The following is a 16,496-nucleotide window of genomic DNA, read 5'->3' as shown; positions in this document are numbered from 1 at the left end:
AAGGAGAGGAAACTCTCCTTCAGGCCCTGGGATCCATATCAATGTGTAAAAGAAAGAATTAAAATAAAAAATAGGGATATACTCACCTCTCCGACGCAGCCTGGACTTTACCGCCGTAACTGGGAGCCGTTGTACCTAAGAATGCGCGCTTGAAGGGCCTTAGATGACGTCACGGCGCTCTGATTGGTCCGTAGCGGTCGCGTGACCGCTACGCGACCAATCACAAAGCAGTGACGTCACCTAAGGTCTTTCAAGCGCTTGAAAGACCTTAGGTGACGTCACTGCTTTGTGATTGGTCGCATAGCGGTCACGCGACCGCTACGGACCAATCAGAGCGCCGTGACGTCATCTAAGGCCCTTCAAGCGCGCATTCTTAGGTACAACGGCTCCCGGTTACGGCGGTAAAGTCCAGGCTGCGTCGGAGAGGTGAGTATATCCCTATTTTTTATTTTAATTCTTTCTTTTACACATTGATATTAATCCCGATACCGATTCCCGATACCACAAAAGTATCGGATCTCGGTATCGGAATTCCGATACCCGCAAGTATCGGCCGATACTTGCGGTATCGGAATGCTCAACACTACTCGCAAGACGTCTTCCGCTCGCATCTATCACCGCACCTGGAAAGCCTTCTTCTCATGGTGCAAGCTCCGTGGACGTCCTCCTCTTGTTTTTTTCAATTCCCTCCATTCTGGAATTTCTCCAGTCCGGTTTGGATTCCGGTCTGGTGCTCAGTTCCCTCAAGGGTCAGATCTCGGCATTATCCGTGTTGTTCCAACGTAAGATTGCTGCTAATTTGCAAGTCAGGACTTTTGTTCAGGGGGTCTCCCACGTAGTACCCCCCTATAGAATGCCGTTAGAGACTTGGGATCTCAATTTGGTCCTGAGTGTTCTTCAGGAGTCCCCTTTTGAATCCCTGCAATTGTTCTCTCCTGAAAGGTTGCCTTCCTTGTGGCAGTAATCTCTATCAGGCGAGTCTCAGAGTTGGCCGCCCTGTCCTGCCGGGCGCCCTTCCTTTCCTTCCACCAGGACAAAGTGGTCCTACGTCCATCTCCGTCTTTTCTCCCCAAGGTGGTTTCATCCTTACACCTTAATGAAGATATCGTTCTTCCCTACTTGCAAGGCCGCAACATGTTCCAGCCTGCATACTTTCACAAAGCACTACAATGTCCACACTCAATCTTCTGCGGATGCGGCCCTTGGCAGACGTATTCTGCAAGAGGCCGTTGCGCATTTATAGTCAGTTGGTACACGGAGTTATTTGGTTATATTGTTCCCCACCCAGGGACTGCTTTGGGACGACCCATGGTTCTGTGTCTGTTGTGAATTAGACTTGTTTGGCTCCCTCTAGTGGTTACTAGTGATATGACTCTGGGATTTCCTTCCCTCTGTCTGCACCCAGCTGGGTCGTTACTTCAGGGGTGTTGCTATATAAACCTCCTGGAACCTTAGTCCAGTGCCTGGCATCGGTGTTATCAGACACATTCTGTTTGCTCCTGTTTGCTGGTCCTGGTTCGTGTTAAATTAAGCTAAGTCTTGCTTCTTTGTTTTTTGGGTTATTTGTTTGCTATCATTTTTGTCCAGCTTGTACTAAATGTGATTCCTGACCTTGCTGGAAGCTCTAGGGGGCTGGTGTTCTCCCCCCGGGCCGTTAGACGGTTCGGGGGTTCTTGAATTTCCAGTGTGGATATTTTTTGATAGGATTTTTTGCTGACCATATAAGTTATCTTTCTATATTCTGCTATTAGCTAGTGGGCCTCTCTTTGCTAAATTCCTAGCTCATTCTTATGTTTGTCTTTTCCTCTTACCTCACCGTTATTATTTGTGGGGGGCTTCTATCCAACTTTTTGGGGTATTTCCTCTGGAGGCAAGAAAGGTCTTTCTTTTCCCTTCTAGGGGTAGTTAGCTCTCCGGCTGGCGCGAGACGTCTAGGATCAACGTAGGAACGTTCCCCGGCTGCTGGTATTTGTGGTGCTAGGATTAGTTATATGGTCAGCCCAGTTACCACTGCCCTTTGAGCTGGTTTTCTGTATTTACTGACTTAGCATTATTCCTGAGACCCTCTGCCATTGGGGTCATAACAGTGTCCCCCAATGTGACGAAGGAGAAATAGGGATTTTTGTGTACTCACCGTAAAATCCTTTTCTCTGAGCCACTCATTGGGGGACACAGCACCCACCCTGTTAGCCTTATGGCTCGTTCTTTTTGGCTCTTTGCTTGCTCTGACATGTTGTACTGTAATATTATGTTTTATGTTATTGATGATCTCCTACTGCTTTTACACTGAACAGGGTCTCTGGAAGCCAGTATACTGCAGGGGAGGAGCTAACTTTTTTGTCTCAACTTAGTGTCAGCCTCCTAGCGACAGCAGCATAACACCCATGGTTCTGTGTCCCCCAATGAGTGGCTCGGAGAAAAGGATTTTACGGTGAGTACACAAAAATCCCTATTTTATTGTATGTCCGGTTTCCTCTTCGGGTTTATTTGTCTAATAAAGTTTGTTGAAAGGCTGCAGAGCAGCCAATCAACAAGCTTGTAGACTGTGCCAAGTATTGGCATAGCTGTGATTGGCCGGAACAGCACGTGACCTAGCCTGTATAAAGAATTTATCACGAGTGAAGTAGCCATTATGCTATCATTAGTGTAGGGATAGGACACAGGTGGAGTGAGGGACAAACAGCGACTGTGTACTCTGCAAAAAAAATGCTGTGTGTACTCTGCACCCCCCCACCTGAGGGAGTACTATCCTTTAAGGCGCCTTTCACACATCAGTTTTTTGCGGTCAGTCACAATCCGTTGGCTCGACGAATCCATCGCAGATTGTGAAAAACTGATGCGGCATATTCGTTTTTTTCGATCAGATACGACTAGTGGATCTAGCAATTGGATTGGAGCATACTCAGTTAAAAAAAATGGAATTCGTCACCGGATTCTGTAATTTGACGGATCCGGCGCCATAGGCTTCCATTCTAGCAAACGACGGATCTGCTTTTTTCGACGTAGACAAAAAACGTTACTATGTCCGTTGTCTCCGGCCACCGGACAAACAATTTTCGATGGATCCGGCGAACGACGAATGAAACGTGAGGCCATCCATAGCTAATACAAGTCTATGAGAAAAAAATGGATCCGGCGGCATCAGTCTAAAAAAAATCAGTCAAAAATCCGATGGATTGCGACTGATGGCAAAAAACTGATTTGTGAAACGGGCCTAAGTCACTGTATGTCCTCTGCACTCCCTTGCCTGTGGGGGTACTGTCCTTTAAGCCGCTGTGTGTACTCTGCACCCCCCGCCTGTGGGAGTACTATCCTTTTAGCCACTGTTTGTACTCTCTGCACCCCCCGCCTGTGGGAGTACAGTTTTTTAAGCCACTGTGTGTACTGTTATGACCTGGTGGTTAGGAGCACCCGAAGTGACCTGATGGTTAAAACAGAAAACCTGGGACAAGCTCTGAGGAAGTGGTAACTCTACTGACCGCAATCCCTAATCCTATCACACACACTAGAAATAGCCGTGGAGCGTACCTAACTCTCCCTAGACGCCTCTTCACAGCCTAAGAGCTAACTACCCCTAAAGATAGAAATAGCAGCCTACCTTGCCTCAGAGAAATTCCCCAAAGTAAAGGAAGCCCCCCACAAATATTAACTGTGAGTTAAGAGGGAAGTGACAAACACAGGAATGAAACAGACTTTAGCAAAGGAGGCCGAATCTTCTCTAGAAGGACAGAGGATAGAAAGGGAACTATGCGGTCAGTATAAAAAACTACAAACACCACGCAGAGTGTGCAAAAAGACCTCCACACCGACTCACGGTGTGGAGGTGCAGCTCTGCACCCCCAGAGCTTCCAGCTAGCAAGGAAATATCATAATAGCAGGCTGGACTGAAACATAGCATGTACTGAAAAATATATTCAAAAACCAATGAACAGCAAATGACTAGCAAGGACTTCGCTTCTGCTGGAGTAGTCAGGTCATCTGAGAATTCCAAGAGAGATCTGAACCAGTACTGAGACATTGACAGCTGGCATGGACTAACGACCTGGGCAGAGTTAAATAGGGAAGCCAGCAGCAGCAATAAACGAGGACAGCTGAGAAAGCCAACCTCAAAGATCAACAGTTCCACTCAAAGCCACCAGAGGGTGTCCAAGAACAGAACTCACCAAAGTACCATTCACGACCACAGGAGGGAGCCCGAGAACAGAATTCACAACAGTGTACTCTGCACCCCCGCCTGTGGGAGTACAGTCCTTTAAGCCACTGTGTGTACTCTGCACCCCCCGCCAGTGGGAGTACTGTCCTTTAAGCCGCTGTGTGCACCCTGTACAACCATGCCTGTGTGAGTACAGTTACTTTAAGCCGCTGTGTGTTTTTTAGTAGTCTGAGAAATAAATAATTGCATCATCCATCTCATTGCCATTAATAGGCCAAAGAAATAATCTTTCAGGAACGATTTTTTTTTTTTTTAGAATAGTCTGGGAAATAAAAAATTGCCATCATCAGTCACCTGATTATTACCCTCGGATTAGGGGCTTGCTAAGCTACCATGCCACAGCAGTCTGGGAAGGGCTCTGTAAAGCCCCACCCTCCCTCGAGAGTGGGTGAGGAATATCTTGGCCCTTAAGGATTTGCCTAGCAGTGGTGGCTTGCGCAAAGTGCGTCTGTGACTGCGGTTTTGCGGTTCCGATGAGAGTCGCTAAAGAGTAGATATTCCTGCGCAGAATAGTATCCACTTCAAGCTACGGATACTGTCCTACAAAGCCGTCCATAATCTCCCCCCCCCACATATGTCTGAACTAATCTCCCACCATGTCCGGTCCTCTCAAGACCTCCTTTTCTTCTCCACATTCGTTCGATCCTCATCCAATCGCCTGAAAGACTTCTCTCAAGTATCCCCCATCCTGTAGAATTCTGTTGTCCAAAACGTCTGATTATCCCCCTACATTCAGAACTTTGAAGCGGAACTTGAAAACCCATCTCTTCAGAACAGCTTACAGCCTGCAATGACCCTGCTGACCATTTTCACTACCCCTCCCACGTACTCATACTCCAACAGAACAAGTGGTTGGCCATCAGTGCACTCATTTTCTTCCAATTGTTGGCCAGGTTCAGGTTGATGGATCACGGAACCACAGCCAGCAGAGTCATCAAAAAGCAGAAGTGACTGCTGCATGACTTGGGGCTCAGATTGCTTGCTGATTTGTAAAGGGGTGAAGTGGAAGACAGATGTCCATGGGCCGCAGGTGGAAAATCTGCGCTTTCAGTAGGGGACCGGGTGGAAGACAAAGCAAAGGGACTGAAGGCACTTGCAGCCATCCAATCTAAAACCATTCATCCAGCGGTCCTTTTCAGTGATTTGCATTATACACTAGATCATTACCTTCCCAAGTTCTTACCTGCATCCATTTTTGGAGTGAAGATGTCACAGTCAGAAGTTCTTGGCTCTTCAGAAACCGCAGTGTTTTCTGCATCATTTGAGTTCTCAGAGTCCACAATCTCTAACAGTTCTTTCTTTCTTGGTGGCTCATTAATACTTTTATCACTATCGGCCTGGTCCTCAGACACTTGCTGTGCCACTTCTGGGTAGTCAGAGTCTTTACTTAGTAGAGCGTCTTTCAGGCTGTAGGAGTGAAGAACCCAGGGATCGGCGTGACCCGTGGCTACCAGTCTTACACAAGCGCCTCCAACTTGTAGCACTTGTCTATAGGTTAAAAGATCCTAAGGGATCACACAAATTGTAAAGTTAGTGAACCTACAGTATTAATAACTTTTTCTATCACCAAGTTGTTAAGTTCTTAAGTCTATATTAATATTCCTGGAATGACTGGGCACTATTATAGCTTTCAAAGTGATCATCCACCATCTTTCCAAGACTCCCGAATGGCAGATATAATTGGCCTAATTAACTCGTCATATCCCACAATCAGAGGTAAAAACATAACTTCAATTACAACATAACTCGACAAAAAGACTCCGAGTCCGCTTGTCTGTCTTCAATTACTGCACACAAATCAATATCCTGAATACATAAAGAAGTCCAAAGTTGGAACCAGGATCTTCAGAAAAGTCAGAACCTGGAAAGGACTTCACAAATGACAAAGAGACACATATATTCCACCTAATAATGTAGCATTTCCTAAAGAAAACTAACTTGGCTAAAGCATTTATGGCCATAATGGTTGTTACTCATGATGGTCATGAGCGGGAAGAACCGTAAGGTTGAAATGTATCAAGTACGTTTTTTTTATCTGGGATGTGCTGCATTATTAGGGAACTTCTGGGTGCTCCAACCATTCATGTACTGCATTCCATATAAATAATTAAATGCAAGAAAATTAATCAATAAAGGGGTGTTCTCAGGCAATTAATGCACCACTCCATGGTTCTTTTTTTAATTTGAGTGCTGGAGTGGTGCTACTAATGTAAGTCCCCTACCCCTACTATTATACTAACTAGCCACAGTTGTCTTCTTCTGTTATCGGCGCCACTCCGGTCATCTTCTGAAGTTTGATATCTGCTGAATCGCTCCAGTGTTTGATGGGTGAGCCGGAGGTCACTTCTAAGTGTAAGTCTACCAGAGCCAGAACGAGGGTCTCATATACTTACATTGAGACCTTCGTAACCGTTACATCTGATTTACCGTCAGTCAGAAGCTGCGGTCAGAAAGACGATGGTGTGGGATCGGAGTGACACCGAAAACAGCTGAAGACAGCACCTGGCAAGCACAATACAAGGGCAGTGAGCTTACCCTTAGTGGCACCATTTCAGCGGTGTAGTAAAAAAAACAAACCTCTGGAGTTATTTTAGAAGCATGAAAATAAGCAACCTTTCAAGTTGACTCGCTTTTTTATCGGCTGTCTTAGCTTTTTGCTTTCATAGTGTACAACTGGTTTCAATGGAGCTTGGCCACCAGTTTCTGCAAAGATCCAGGCCAGTGTGCACAGTCGTTACATTCGAGGAAATGAGTTAACTAATAACATGCCGGTCAGCTCTCTCAATTCCATTGATTTCTTTACAGCAGTTAGCTGCTCCCCAGCTTAGCATCTCATCAGCAGTTTCCACCACAAGTCTCATAATCAATTAACTGTGTAGCAGCAGAATGAAGCTGCTCACTAGAACGGTCACTCAAGGAAGAGTATCTGCCCTTCAAACAACCAGGAAGGAAGAAGACTGCATTGCCCTGAGCTGCTCAAGAGAAAACTTGGAATAACCCTTTAACTGGTAACTTTAGGTTTGGTCAATATGACGTAAAAGTAAAAACCTCAATCATTTAGAACTTACAAATGATTCTCAATCATATTCTCAAATTAAAAATACTTAAACATTTTTTTTTTTTTACCAAAAGGGAATGTCTTAAGACATGCTAATCTATTCACTGAACCAGTTCCTTAGTTTACCTGATGTGACCAGTCTCGCACAAGATTCTCCAACTGAAATTATTATTTTATGGGGTAACTGAGGGGCCCTTATACATTGCATTGGAAAGTGTAGCCGACTAATGTGTATGGGCCCTGTCTCTCCGAATAGCCTATTGTGGCCCAGCCACCCTAGAAGGGACGACACAGGTATATAAAGTAATAAGAAAGGAGACTCAAAAATAACCTGTGATCAGGCGGGGAAGACACTGATGTACTGTACATTTGGCCTCTACAACAATGAAACACAGATCGCAATGAGATACCAGTCACATATTACTAAGCACATTCCGTCATGCTGTATACAGGAGTATATGTGACTGGCATACAATATAGTCTGACCATAGAAAATAAGCTGTTATATACTGGATATATACATGGTAAACGTTGCTCACACACTCAGATCTTACCTGCATGTACTGCTGTAAAGATTTTGTTCTTCCATCTTCTAGATCTTCATATTTGATAAATCTTTCTCCAATATCGGACACTTGCATGCCAAAATATGAACCGGCGTCAATGGCAGAGAAGATTTCCAGGACCGAGTCTACGTCTTCTTGGGTGTAACCCTGGCTATTCGTACACTGACTTATGAACGTGGTGACGTTCTGATCTTTGGTGTTCACAAGCTCAGTGAAAAGAGGAGGAAGTGAAGGCATGTCTGCAAAAAAATCACTAAAGGAACCTAGAAAAAAAATTATATACATTTTGTTTTTTCATCCGAAGCCCAATTTCTTCAATTCTGACCAGTGTCACTTTATGTGGCAACAACTCTGGAATGCTTCAATGTATCCCAGTGAGTCTTTTTTTTTGTGACACATTGTACTTTATGTTATGGTAAATTTAGGTTGGGATGTTTTGCTTATAAAAATATCAGACATTTGACAAAAATTTTCCAAAAAATTAGCAATTTTCAAACTCAATGTCTCCACCATTTACAAAATTACATTTTTTGGTTTATATGTTAGAAAGTTTAGCAACAATTTTTCATTTTTTCAAGGAAACGTACAAAAGTTATTTTTTTAGCGCCCTAATCAGTTTTGAAGTTATTTTGGAGGGATCTACATATTGGAAAACCGCCCAAAGTGAGACCATTTTAAAAACATCACCCCTCAACGTATTCAAAACTGCTGTCGGGTACTTTATTAACCCTTCTCCTTTTTTAGGAATGAACAAAAAGTGGAATGACGGGGATGAAAAATTATATTTTTACCACTAAAATGTTGCTAACATGTGAACAGGCCCCTATAGCCGACAGACTCTAAGGCCATGGCAACCACCAGAACCATGTAGCCATGATCTCTGGGTGCTGATGGGGTAAATGAGGAAGCACTATAGCTGACAGCCACTGTACTAGCCACGATCGGTGTTGACCCCTAGATGCTACTATCAACAGCGACAGAGGCATCTGGATGGTTAACAGAGGGCGGAGAGCTTCTCCTTTAACATCCAAGGTCATAATTGTGTTGCCTGTATGGTTACTGCCAGGCTTGGTGTGTGCCAGGTAAAATGTGCCATTGGTGGGAGAAAAAAAATGTTCATTTCATTAATTCCACTGTTGTTGGTTGTCTAATATATAAGCTCCTCAAAGTGACTTCAAAACTGATTATGTCTCTAAAACATATAAGTTTGGTAAATTTCTTTGAAAAAAAAAAAATTTAAAATTGTGGCTAAACATTTTAACTCTTCCAACAACCAAACGAAATAGTAGGACTTTGAGAAAATGATGCTGATGTAAAGTAGGAAATAAGGATAATGTTATTTATTAACTATCCTAGTTAGAAAAAATATATATAATTGCAAAGTTTTAAAATTTTTCTTAAAATTGCCAATATTTTTTTTTATAAACGTAAAACATATCAATATAGAATTTCCCGCTAACAAAGTACAATGTGTCATGAAAAAAACAATCTTAGAATCACTGGATATGTTGAAACATCACAGCATTATTACCACATGAAGTGACGCATTAGATTTGAAAAATGTGGTTTAATCACTAATCGATTAAAAGGAAAGACACAGGAATTAACATAAAACATGACATGTATTAATTCATGTGATTTGGGGCCATACGAGCATGTTCCAGGCCAATAATATGCAAGCCTCTAACATTTGCACTACTATTTGCAGGACAAATGTAAAGGGAATCAATCAGCAAGGTTTTGCCATGTATTCTGAGAGCAGCAGTATGTAGGGGCAGACACCCTGATTCTAGTGATATCTCACTTACTGGGCTGATTCTTGCACTTTTGAGAAAATCAGTTTTATCTGCTGCAGATCTACCAGTTCTCTGAATGCTGAGCTCTGGATAACCCCACTCACACCACTGATTGGTAACTTTCTGCCTATGCACGGTGTACACAAACAGCTGTCAATCAGTGGTGGGGTTACATCGAGGAAGAGGACAACATAGCATGACAACTAGTCTTGTAGTGATAATCTCCTGCTAATAAAACATTGATTTTATTTATACTACATCACGCAACCCAGTGAGTGACACATCGCTGGAATCAGGCTCTCTGCCATATTAACATGCTGCTTACACATATCAAAGCCTGCTGACAGATTCGCTTTTAGTCCCAGCTTGCTGCTCCTAAAGCAGCCCACAAAATAACCCGCAAGTAAAGTTCTACATCTACATCTGCCTCACTTTGTATCTCCATGAAAATTGCCATGAACGCCATAAAGTGGATCTGTGATCCCTTATGTGCCATCAATGTGAGATGTTGCTTTATAACCTGACTACCTTTGCCCCACTTGCACTTTGTGATTTTTCCGGGATTATCAGAATCAGATCCAATGTTTCCTATATAAATAGTCCGAATTCTGCCTCCATTGTGGATCCCTTACCAGAACAACATTTTAACCGTCCTGCCAGAGGTGTATTCCTTAGTTTTATCCGTACATGACAAGAATTGACAACCACACTGTCGTTTGGGTTCAGGTTCCTTAAGCTGACTATTCCGGGGGCGCAATAACCTCTCATCAGCAGATAGTTAGTGTGAGACGCCTGACGCGCCTTCACTTCTATCTTCCGTTTGTGTCCCAAACTGTCGTCATCTTCATCGTCAAAATCTTCTTCATCCAGTCCTTCTTTTCCAAAACTGCAGCAGAATTTGAAAAGGATTATTAAAATGTTATGTGGCAAGAGGAGAAAAAAAAATGAAGTTACAAAATACATAACCCCCCCCCCCATAAAATTTACACAGAAATATCTAACATTTCATATCCACGATAGATTGATAGGATAAAAATTACTTTAAATATTTTGGCTGCATTCGCACTGAAGTTTCTTGTATTGTTTATACTCTTCCTGAAGGCAAAATTTTACAGCTTGTCAAATATCCTTTGTTAAAAAGTTATTATAACCATTTTGCTCCTGTAGAGTCTGTGCAATTCCTTTAAATAGGTGGTTGTCCTGTTGCTGATATTGAAATGGCTGTATAGTGGCTGTATGGTTTCCCTGCTATTCCCTTCTCTCGGTGTTAGGGAGCAGTCAGACACCTGTATAAAGTGAAGCGAGATCGTAACACGGTGCACAGACTGGATCGCAGGTCTCCCATCCCAAGCGTGACAGCTGCGGGTCTAGAGAGACGCCGCCAAGTCCATGCACTGCATTACGAATAGTTCCCTTGATGCTATCAACCAGTGTTGTACTGGGACGCCAAGGGCCCACCAGTAACATCAACTGCAGGGCCCCACTGTTCAGCTACATGCAAATATGACTTTACCCTCATTCACAAATTTTTATAACAATAAACTGGGTGGACTTAAATAATTTAATAAATAAATAAGTAAATAAACAAGATGACGCCTTTGTGTGTACATAGTGATTCAAGTACTGTTCTTGTAAGAGGGTGATGGCCCACCGGAGGATTCTCCTGTTCTCCCGTGGGCCAGTCCGAGCCTGCTCTCAACACCTACACAGAAATTATTTACCTTTTCATGACTTCGTTCTCAACTAAGGTGCTGTCCACCACTACGATCTGGTCAGGGATTTTCACATTCACAGATATAAACCCCAGGAGTAGTAGAGACAAAAAGGTGACACATTGGCCGCCTGGGCCATCTAAAGGAAATAGCAGCATGTCTTCTGCAGATTCATCCGTCTGGTCACCAAAAGAGAATGTGTCTACTTGATCAGCATTCCCATAAGACTTTAGCTTTTCCAAAAACTGGAAGGATTCTGTACAAATTGTAGATGGAAAGCGCCAAGTAAAAAGCCTATAGGAAGAGAAAGAGACACCAATAAGCCAGAAACGTTCACGGATTACTAAGAACTTGCAGGAAATTATTCGATGTCCTACCTGTAGTAACCCTGTGATAACTGGAAGGACATGGGCACAAACGGTAAAGCGCGGTTTTTCTTTGGTCCTAATGTATGATTTCCACGACGACGATTGACCAATCTCTTCTTCTGAAACTCCACAAAAGCCTTTCCTAGAATGTCATCACGATACTGTCTGTACATTCGAAAAGTCTACAAAGAAATACAAATTATTCCCAAAAAAACTGAATGACACAATCCTGATTATTCTATGTGAAACCATGTGCAAATATAATCAAACGTGGTGGCATAATTCATCTCAGCCTTTGATGCACCCAAAATGTAAGAACCAACTAATATACTCATCACTTCTACGCTCCACGTCCTGAACTGAATGGTTGTTACATATATGTGACATCAAAATGAGCTGAAATGGGGTCTACGGGGCAAATGAAGAAGTATAGAACGCAGGTTTTACAAAATCTCTGCACATGTCCAGAATATCCTCGCCCTCTTACTCTACGGATAAGCTACTGCTCTTTAGGGATTTGGCCAGATGCTAAGTTGGAAACAGAAGATATTGTACTTACTTGTAGAGATCGGAATGACTTCATTTGCATGTCAGAAAGTGCCAGCGTGCTTAAAATGAGGTTCTGTAGCACCAACACCTGGATGTCATCCACACTAGGCAGACACAGAGAAAAGCAGCTTAGAATAACTTCAAATACCACACTGGATAGGAAAACAACAAAGCAAAGCTGTACTGAAATGTACACTAGGAGGTGGTCCCCCAATTTCAAAGGGCACTGATGGAGGGCTAACCAAGCCTCAGAGGGCAGAGATGGAGGGCCAAACTAGCCTCAGACCATACTGATGGCTAATCTAACCTCAGAGGGCACTGATGGAGGGGTAACCTAGCCTCAGAGGGCACTGATGGAGAGCTAAACTAGTCTTCAAGGACACTGACACCGATGAAGGGCTAACCTAGCCTCAGAGCGCACTGTTGGGCTAACCAAGCCTCAGAGGGCAGAGATGGAGGGCCAAACTAACCTCAGAGAGCACTGATGGAGGGCTAACCAAGCCTCAGAGGGCAGAGATGGAGGGCCAAACTAGCCTCAAACAGTACTGATGGAGGGCGAACTTAGCCTCAGAGGGCACTGATGGAGAGCAAAACTAGTCTTCAAGGGCACAGAAACCGATGAAAGGCTAACCTAGCCTCAGAGAGCACTGATGGAGGGCTAACCAAGCCTCAGAGGGCAGAGATGAAGAGCCAAATTAGCCTCGGAGGGCACTGATGGAGGGTTAACATAGCATAAAAGGGCACTGATGAAAGGCCAAACTAGCTTCAGCAGGCACTGATGCAAGGCCAAACTAGATTCAGCGGGCACTGATGGAGGGCCAAACTAGCCTCAGAGAACACTGATGAAGAGCTAATCTAACCTCAGAGGGCACTGATGGAGAGTTAACCTAGCCTCGGATTGCACTGATGGAGAGCCAAACTAGCGTCAGGGAGCACTAATGGATGGCCAAACTAGCTTCAGGGAGCACTGATGGAGGGCCAAACTAGCCTCGGAGGACCAACCCAGCCTTGAGGGGCTTGATGGAGGGCAAACACAGCCTTCAAGCACACTGATGGAGGACCTGACTTTAGAGGACACTTATGCAAAGCCAACTTTTATCCAGAAGAAAATAATTGAAGATCAACCTAGCTCTAGAAAGCACTGATGGAGTACCAACCTAGCCCCAGGGAGTACGAATGGAGGGTCAACCTAGCATCAAAGGGCAATAATGGAGGGCCAACCTAGCTTCAGAGAGCACTTTTGAAGGGCCAACCTAGCCTCAGAGAGCTCTTCTGGAGGCCAACCTAGCCTCAGAGAGCGCTGATAGAGGGCTTACATAAGCTAAGAGGGCACTGACAGAGGGCTTACATAGCTTCAGAGAGCACTGATGGAGGGCTAACCTAACCTCAGAGACCACTGATTGAGAACTAACCTAGCCTCAAAGGGCACTGATGGAGGGCTAACATAACCTCAGAGGGCAGTGATGGAGGGCCACTATAGCCTCAGAGGGCACTGATGGAAGGCCAAGCTTGCCTTAGAGGGGACTGATGGAAGGCCAAGCTTGCCTCAAAGGGCACTGATGGAGGGCCAAGCTTGCCTCAGAGGGCACTGATGGAGTGCCAAGCTTGCCTTAGAGGGCACTGATGGAGGGCCAAGCTTGCCTTAGAGGGCACTGATGGAGGGCTAAACTGGCCTTAGAGGACACTGATCGAGGGCCAAGCTTGCCTCAGAGGGAACTGATGGAAGGCCATGCCATTGTGAAAGCACATTAAAAACAGTAAAATCAACAGAGACATCTAATTGAGGGACAAACCTAACAGAGTTTAAAGGCGATGGAGCCAAGAAGGCTCGTCTATGATCAATACCTGCTGATCAGTTCTAAATCTTTTTTCTGGTTCAGTTCATCACCAACAGCCAAAACGCGAAATCTGCCAAACAAATAATGTGTTATTAACAAAATATAACTACACACAAGAACGGTCAAGACAAAGTTTACAGCCTAAATGTAAATTACACTTCTATTCATTAATGACAAACAGAAATGTTGAAAACAATGAGGACATGAAACACATACAGTATATGTATATTAGGATAATACATGTCTTTATGCTGCTGTTAAGCTTCATTTCCACTTTAATTTTGGTGTATTTTGTTTACGTACATTTATTCACTTAATTTCCCCACTGACAACTACATGAAGACAGTTTCTACCTTTTTATTATTTTTTTCACTAATAGAATATGTGCACACATCCCTATTTTTGTGGCTTTTTTTGCCCATCAGGGTTTGTTGCGGAAAATACAGTATTAGCAAAGTGAATGGGATTTCTGGAATCTCATGCACACATTGCTTATTTTTGACTTGCAGATTTGCAACAGATTAAATTCTGTAGCACGTCAGTCCTTGCAGCACTTTTACCACGTATTTCACGCATACCAATAAGTGTGTAAAACGCACAACAAAGACGTGTTTATTCTACACAAGGTTTTTCCTGCCGACACATCAAGTTTTGCAGCAGATTTTCTCTTCCCATCCTCCGGTTCACCTCTGCCATCTACCGTGCCGGACCGCCGCAGTGCCGGATGGCCTAACCAGGCCCCGGCTTTTCTTACAGCTGGCCGCTGTTCTGCTCCTGGTGCGGCCGTGCACCTCCTCAGATCCTCCCGCCTTAAAGGGGGTTCTCCAAGAATAGAAAAAATACTAGAGGAAATGTCATTATAAACAAATTCCTACGTACACTTAATTGGAAAATCACAATAATTTTGTCTAGAGAGGTAATCACTAGAGAATTAAAATGGCCGCCACCTTGTTACAATGACAGAAATCTGTCCTAGAAAGTCAGGACAGACGGCTGTGAGCATGTGCAGTAGGAAGCTCCGCTGCCGGGACATGGAGATACTGATATTGCTATTCTGATAGGCACACAGAGGTGTGAGCTGCCTTTTCTTACCTCAACTCCTCTGGTATCTTCACTAGTATTAGTGGAGCGCATATGACGATGGCGGCCCTTCCTGCTGCACACGCTCACAGGTGTCTGTATCAACATTCTAGGACAGGTTTCTCTCAGTGAAACAAGGTGATGGCCATTGTAATTCTATGGCGATTTCCTCTATAGACAAAACTATTTTGAGTTGCTAATTAAATGTATTTAGGAATTTATTTATAACATTTCCTTTAGTTATTTTTTTCCACTTCCTGTAGGACCCCTTTAAGCACTTTTCATGCTATTTACTGAAGAGTTAGATGTGGCTGAAAAGTGGGGAATAAACTGATTTTTCTGATCAGATATATTATAGTGTTTCTTACATTCCCCTGTACTATTGATTTATGCCAAGTACAGTTCGATTTTAAAGCTTCATAAGAATAGGACTTGCATAAAAACTAAACAGCATGTTACCTGTTGAACAGCTCATTGATCGTGTCTGGAATTTCATATATGGTGTCACCCAGAGAAGAGCTGAACTTCAGCTTCAGCCTGTCCACAAATTCTTTAAACTCAGCAGCACAAACCTTTGTGGGAGAAAGACAACCTGAATTAACCATTGGGCTTTTGTTAGGATGACAAAATGTCATTATTGTCCAATTTCCATCTGATGTGAGCCTGTTTTTCCTCCCTAAACATGGCTGTATGGTCAGAAGTCCATTTTTGGATCCCTATTAACATGTGTAACAGATGTGTTTTTATCATCGGATTTGTACTTAAGCCCCCAATACACAATAGATAGATGACAGCAGACCAACAGCTACCACCGCAGAGACCCCCACACACACATCACTCCCATGCTCTCTATGAGAGACTGCTCTGGTGGGGGCTTACATCGTGAATAACCAAAGGATCGATCAGCGGAAATGTGAGATGCTGGATCCTTCTATCTTCCACCATCATCTGTCAGAGAGGTCGAGAAGCCCCCAAACATTAGACTGTCGGTCTCTAGTAACATCTATTAGCAATTCTCACCCATAACATAAATCCTGATGGGGCACGGAGCCATTTTTCATAAGAAATTCCGACTCTGTGGGTCCTTTTTCAAAATTGATTGTCTGTTTGAGGCAAGTGACATAAGGTCACTATATGCCCTTTCTGTGGCCACTGGATATGTGGACAACAAAAGATCCCTGGAGAATGGAACTCATGCTTGCATTATGCAGCTATTTTGCAGTATTTGCTCGCTATACTTTGCAATGATTGCATCTCTTCACTGTAACGGCCAGATGTTTACACCATATAAAAAGTGCGCCCCCCTAGTGAGGGAA

At 43.7% G+C, this 16,496-nt stretch overlaps 1 protein-coding gene across 2 annotated transcripts in view; it reads right to left on the bottom strand.

Moving 5' to 3' along the window:
* GTF3C1 (general transcription factor IIIC subunit 1) overlaps positions 1-16,496 on the bottom strand; it is an 82,497-nt gene that overhangs the window by 7,446 nt on the left and 58,555 nt on the right. For both annotated transcript variants that reach the window (XM_077275291.1, XM_077275289.1), the window contains exons 27-34: positions 15,640-15,752; positions 14,108-14,170; positions 12,273-12,366; positions 11,723-11,895; positions 11,355-11,639; positions 10,266-10,519; positions 7,826-8,100; positions 5,397-5,718 (exon numbers count right to left, since the gene is read on the bottom strand). In XM_077275291.1, coding sequence (XP_077131406.1) covers positions 5,397-5,718; positions 7,826-8,100; positions 10,266-10,519; positions 11,355-11,639; positions 11,723-11,895; positions 12,273-12,366; positions 14,108-14,170; positions 15,640-15,752 — 1,579 coding nt within the window. The remainder of the gene's footprint in view (positions 1-5,396; positions 5,719-7,825; positions 8,101-10,265; positions 10,520-11,354; positions 11,640-11,722; positions 11,896-12,272; positions 12,367-14,107; positions 14,171-15,639; positions 15,753-16,496) is intronic.

This window comes from Ranitomeya variabilis, chromosome 7 (genome assembly GCF_051348905.1).
Source record: "Ranitomeya variabilis isolate aRanVar5 chromosome 7, aRanVar5.hap1, whole genome shotgun sequence".
NCBI classification, from domain to species: Eukaryota; Metazoa; Chordata; class Amphibia; order Anura; family Dendrobatidae; genus Ranitomeya; species Ranitomeya variabilis.
The sequence above is the reverse complement of the archived record's forward strand: the minus strand, read 5'-3'. Positions and strand labels throughout refer to the sequence as shown.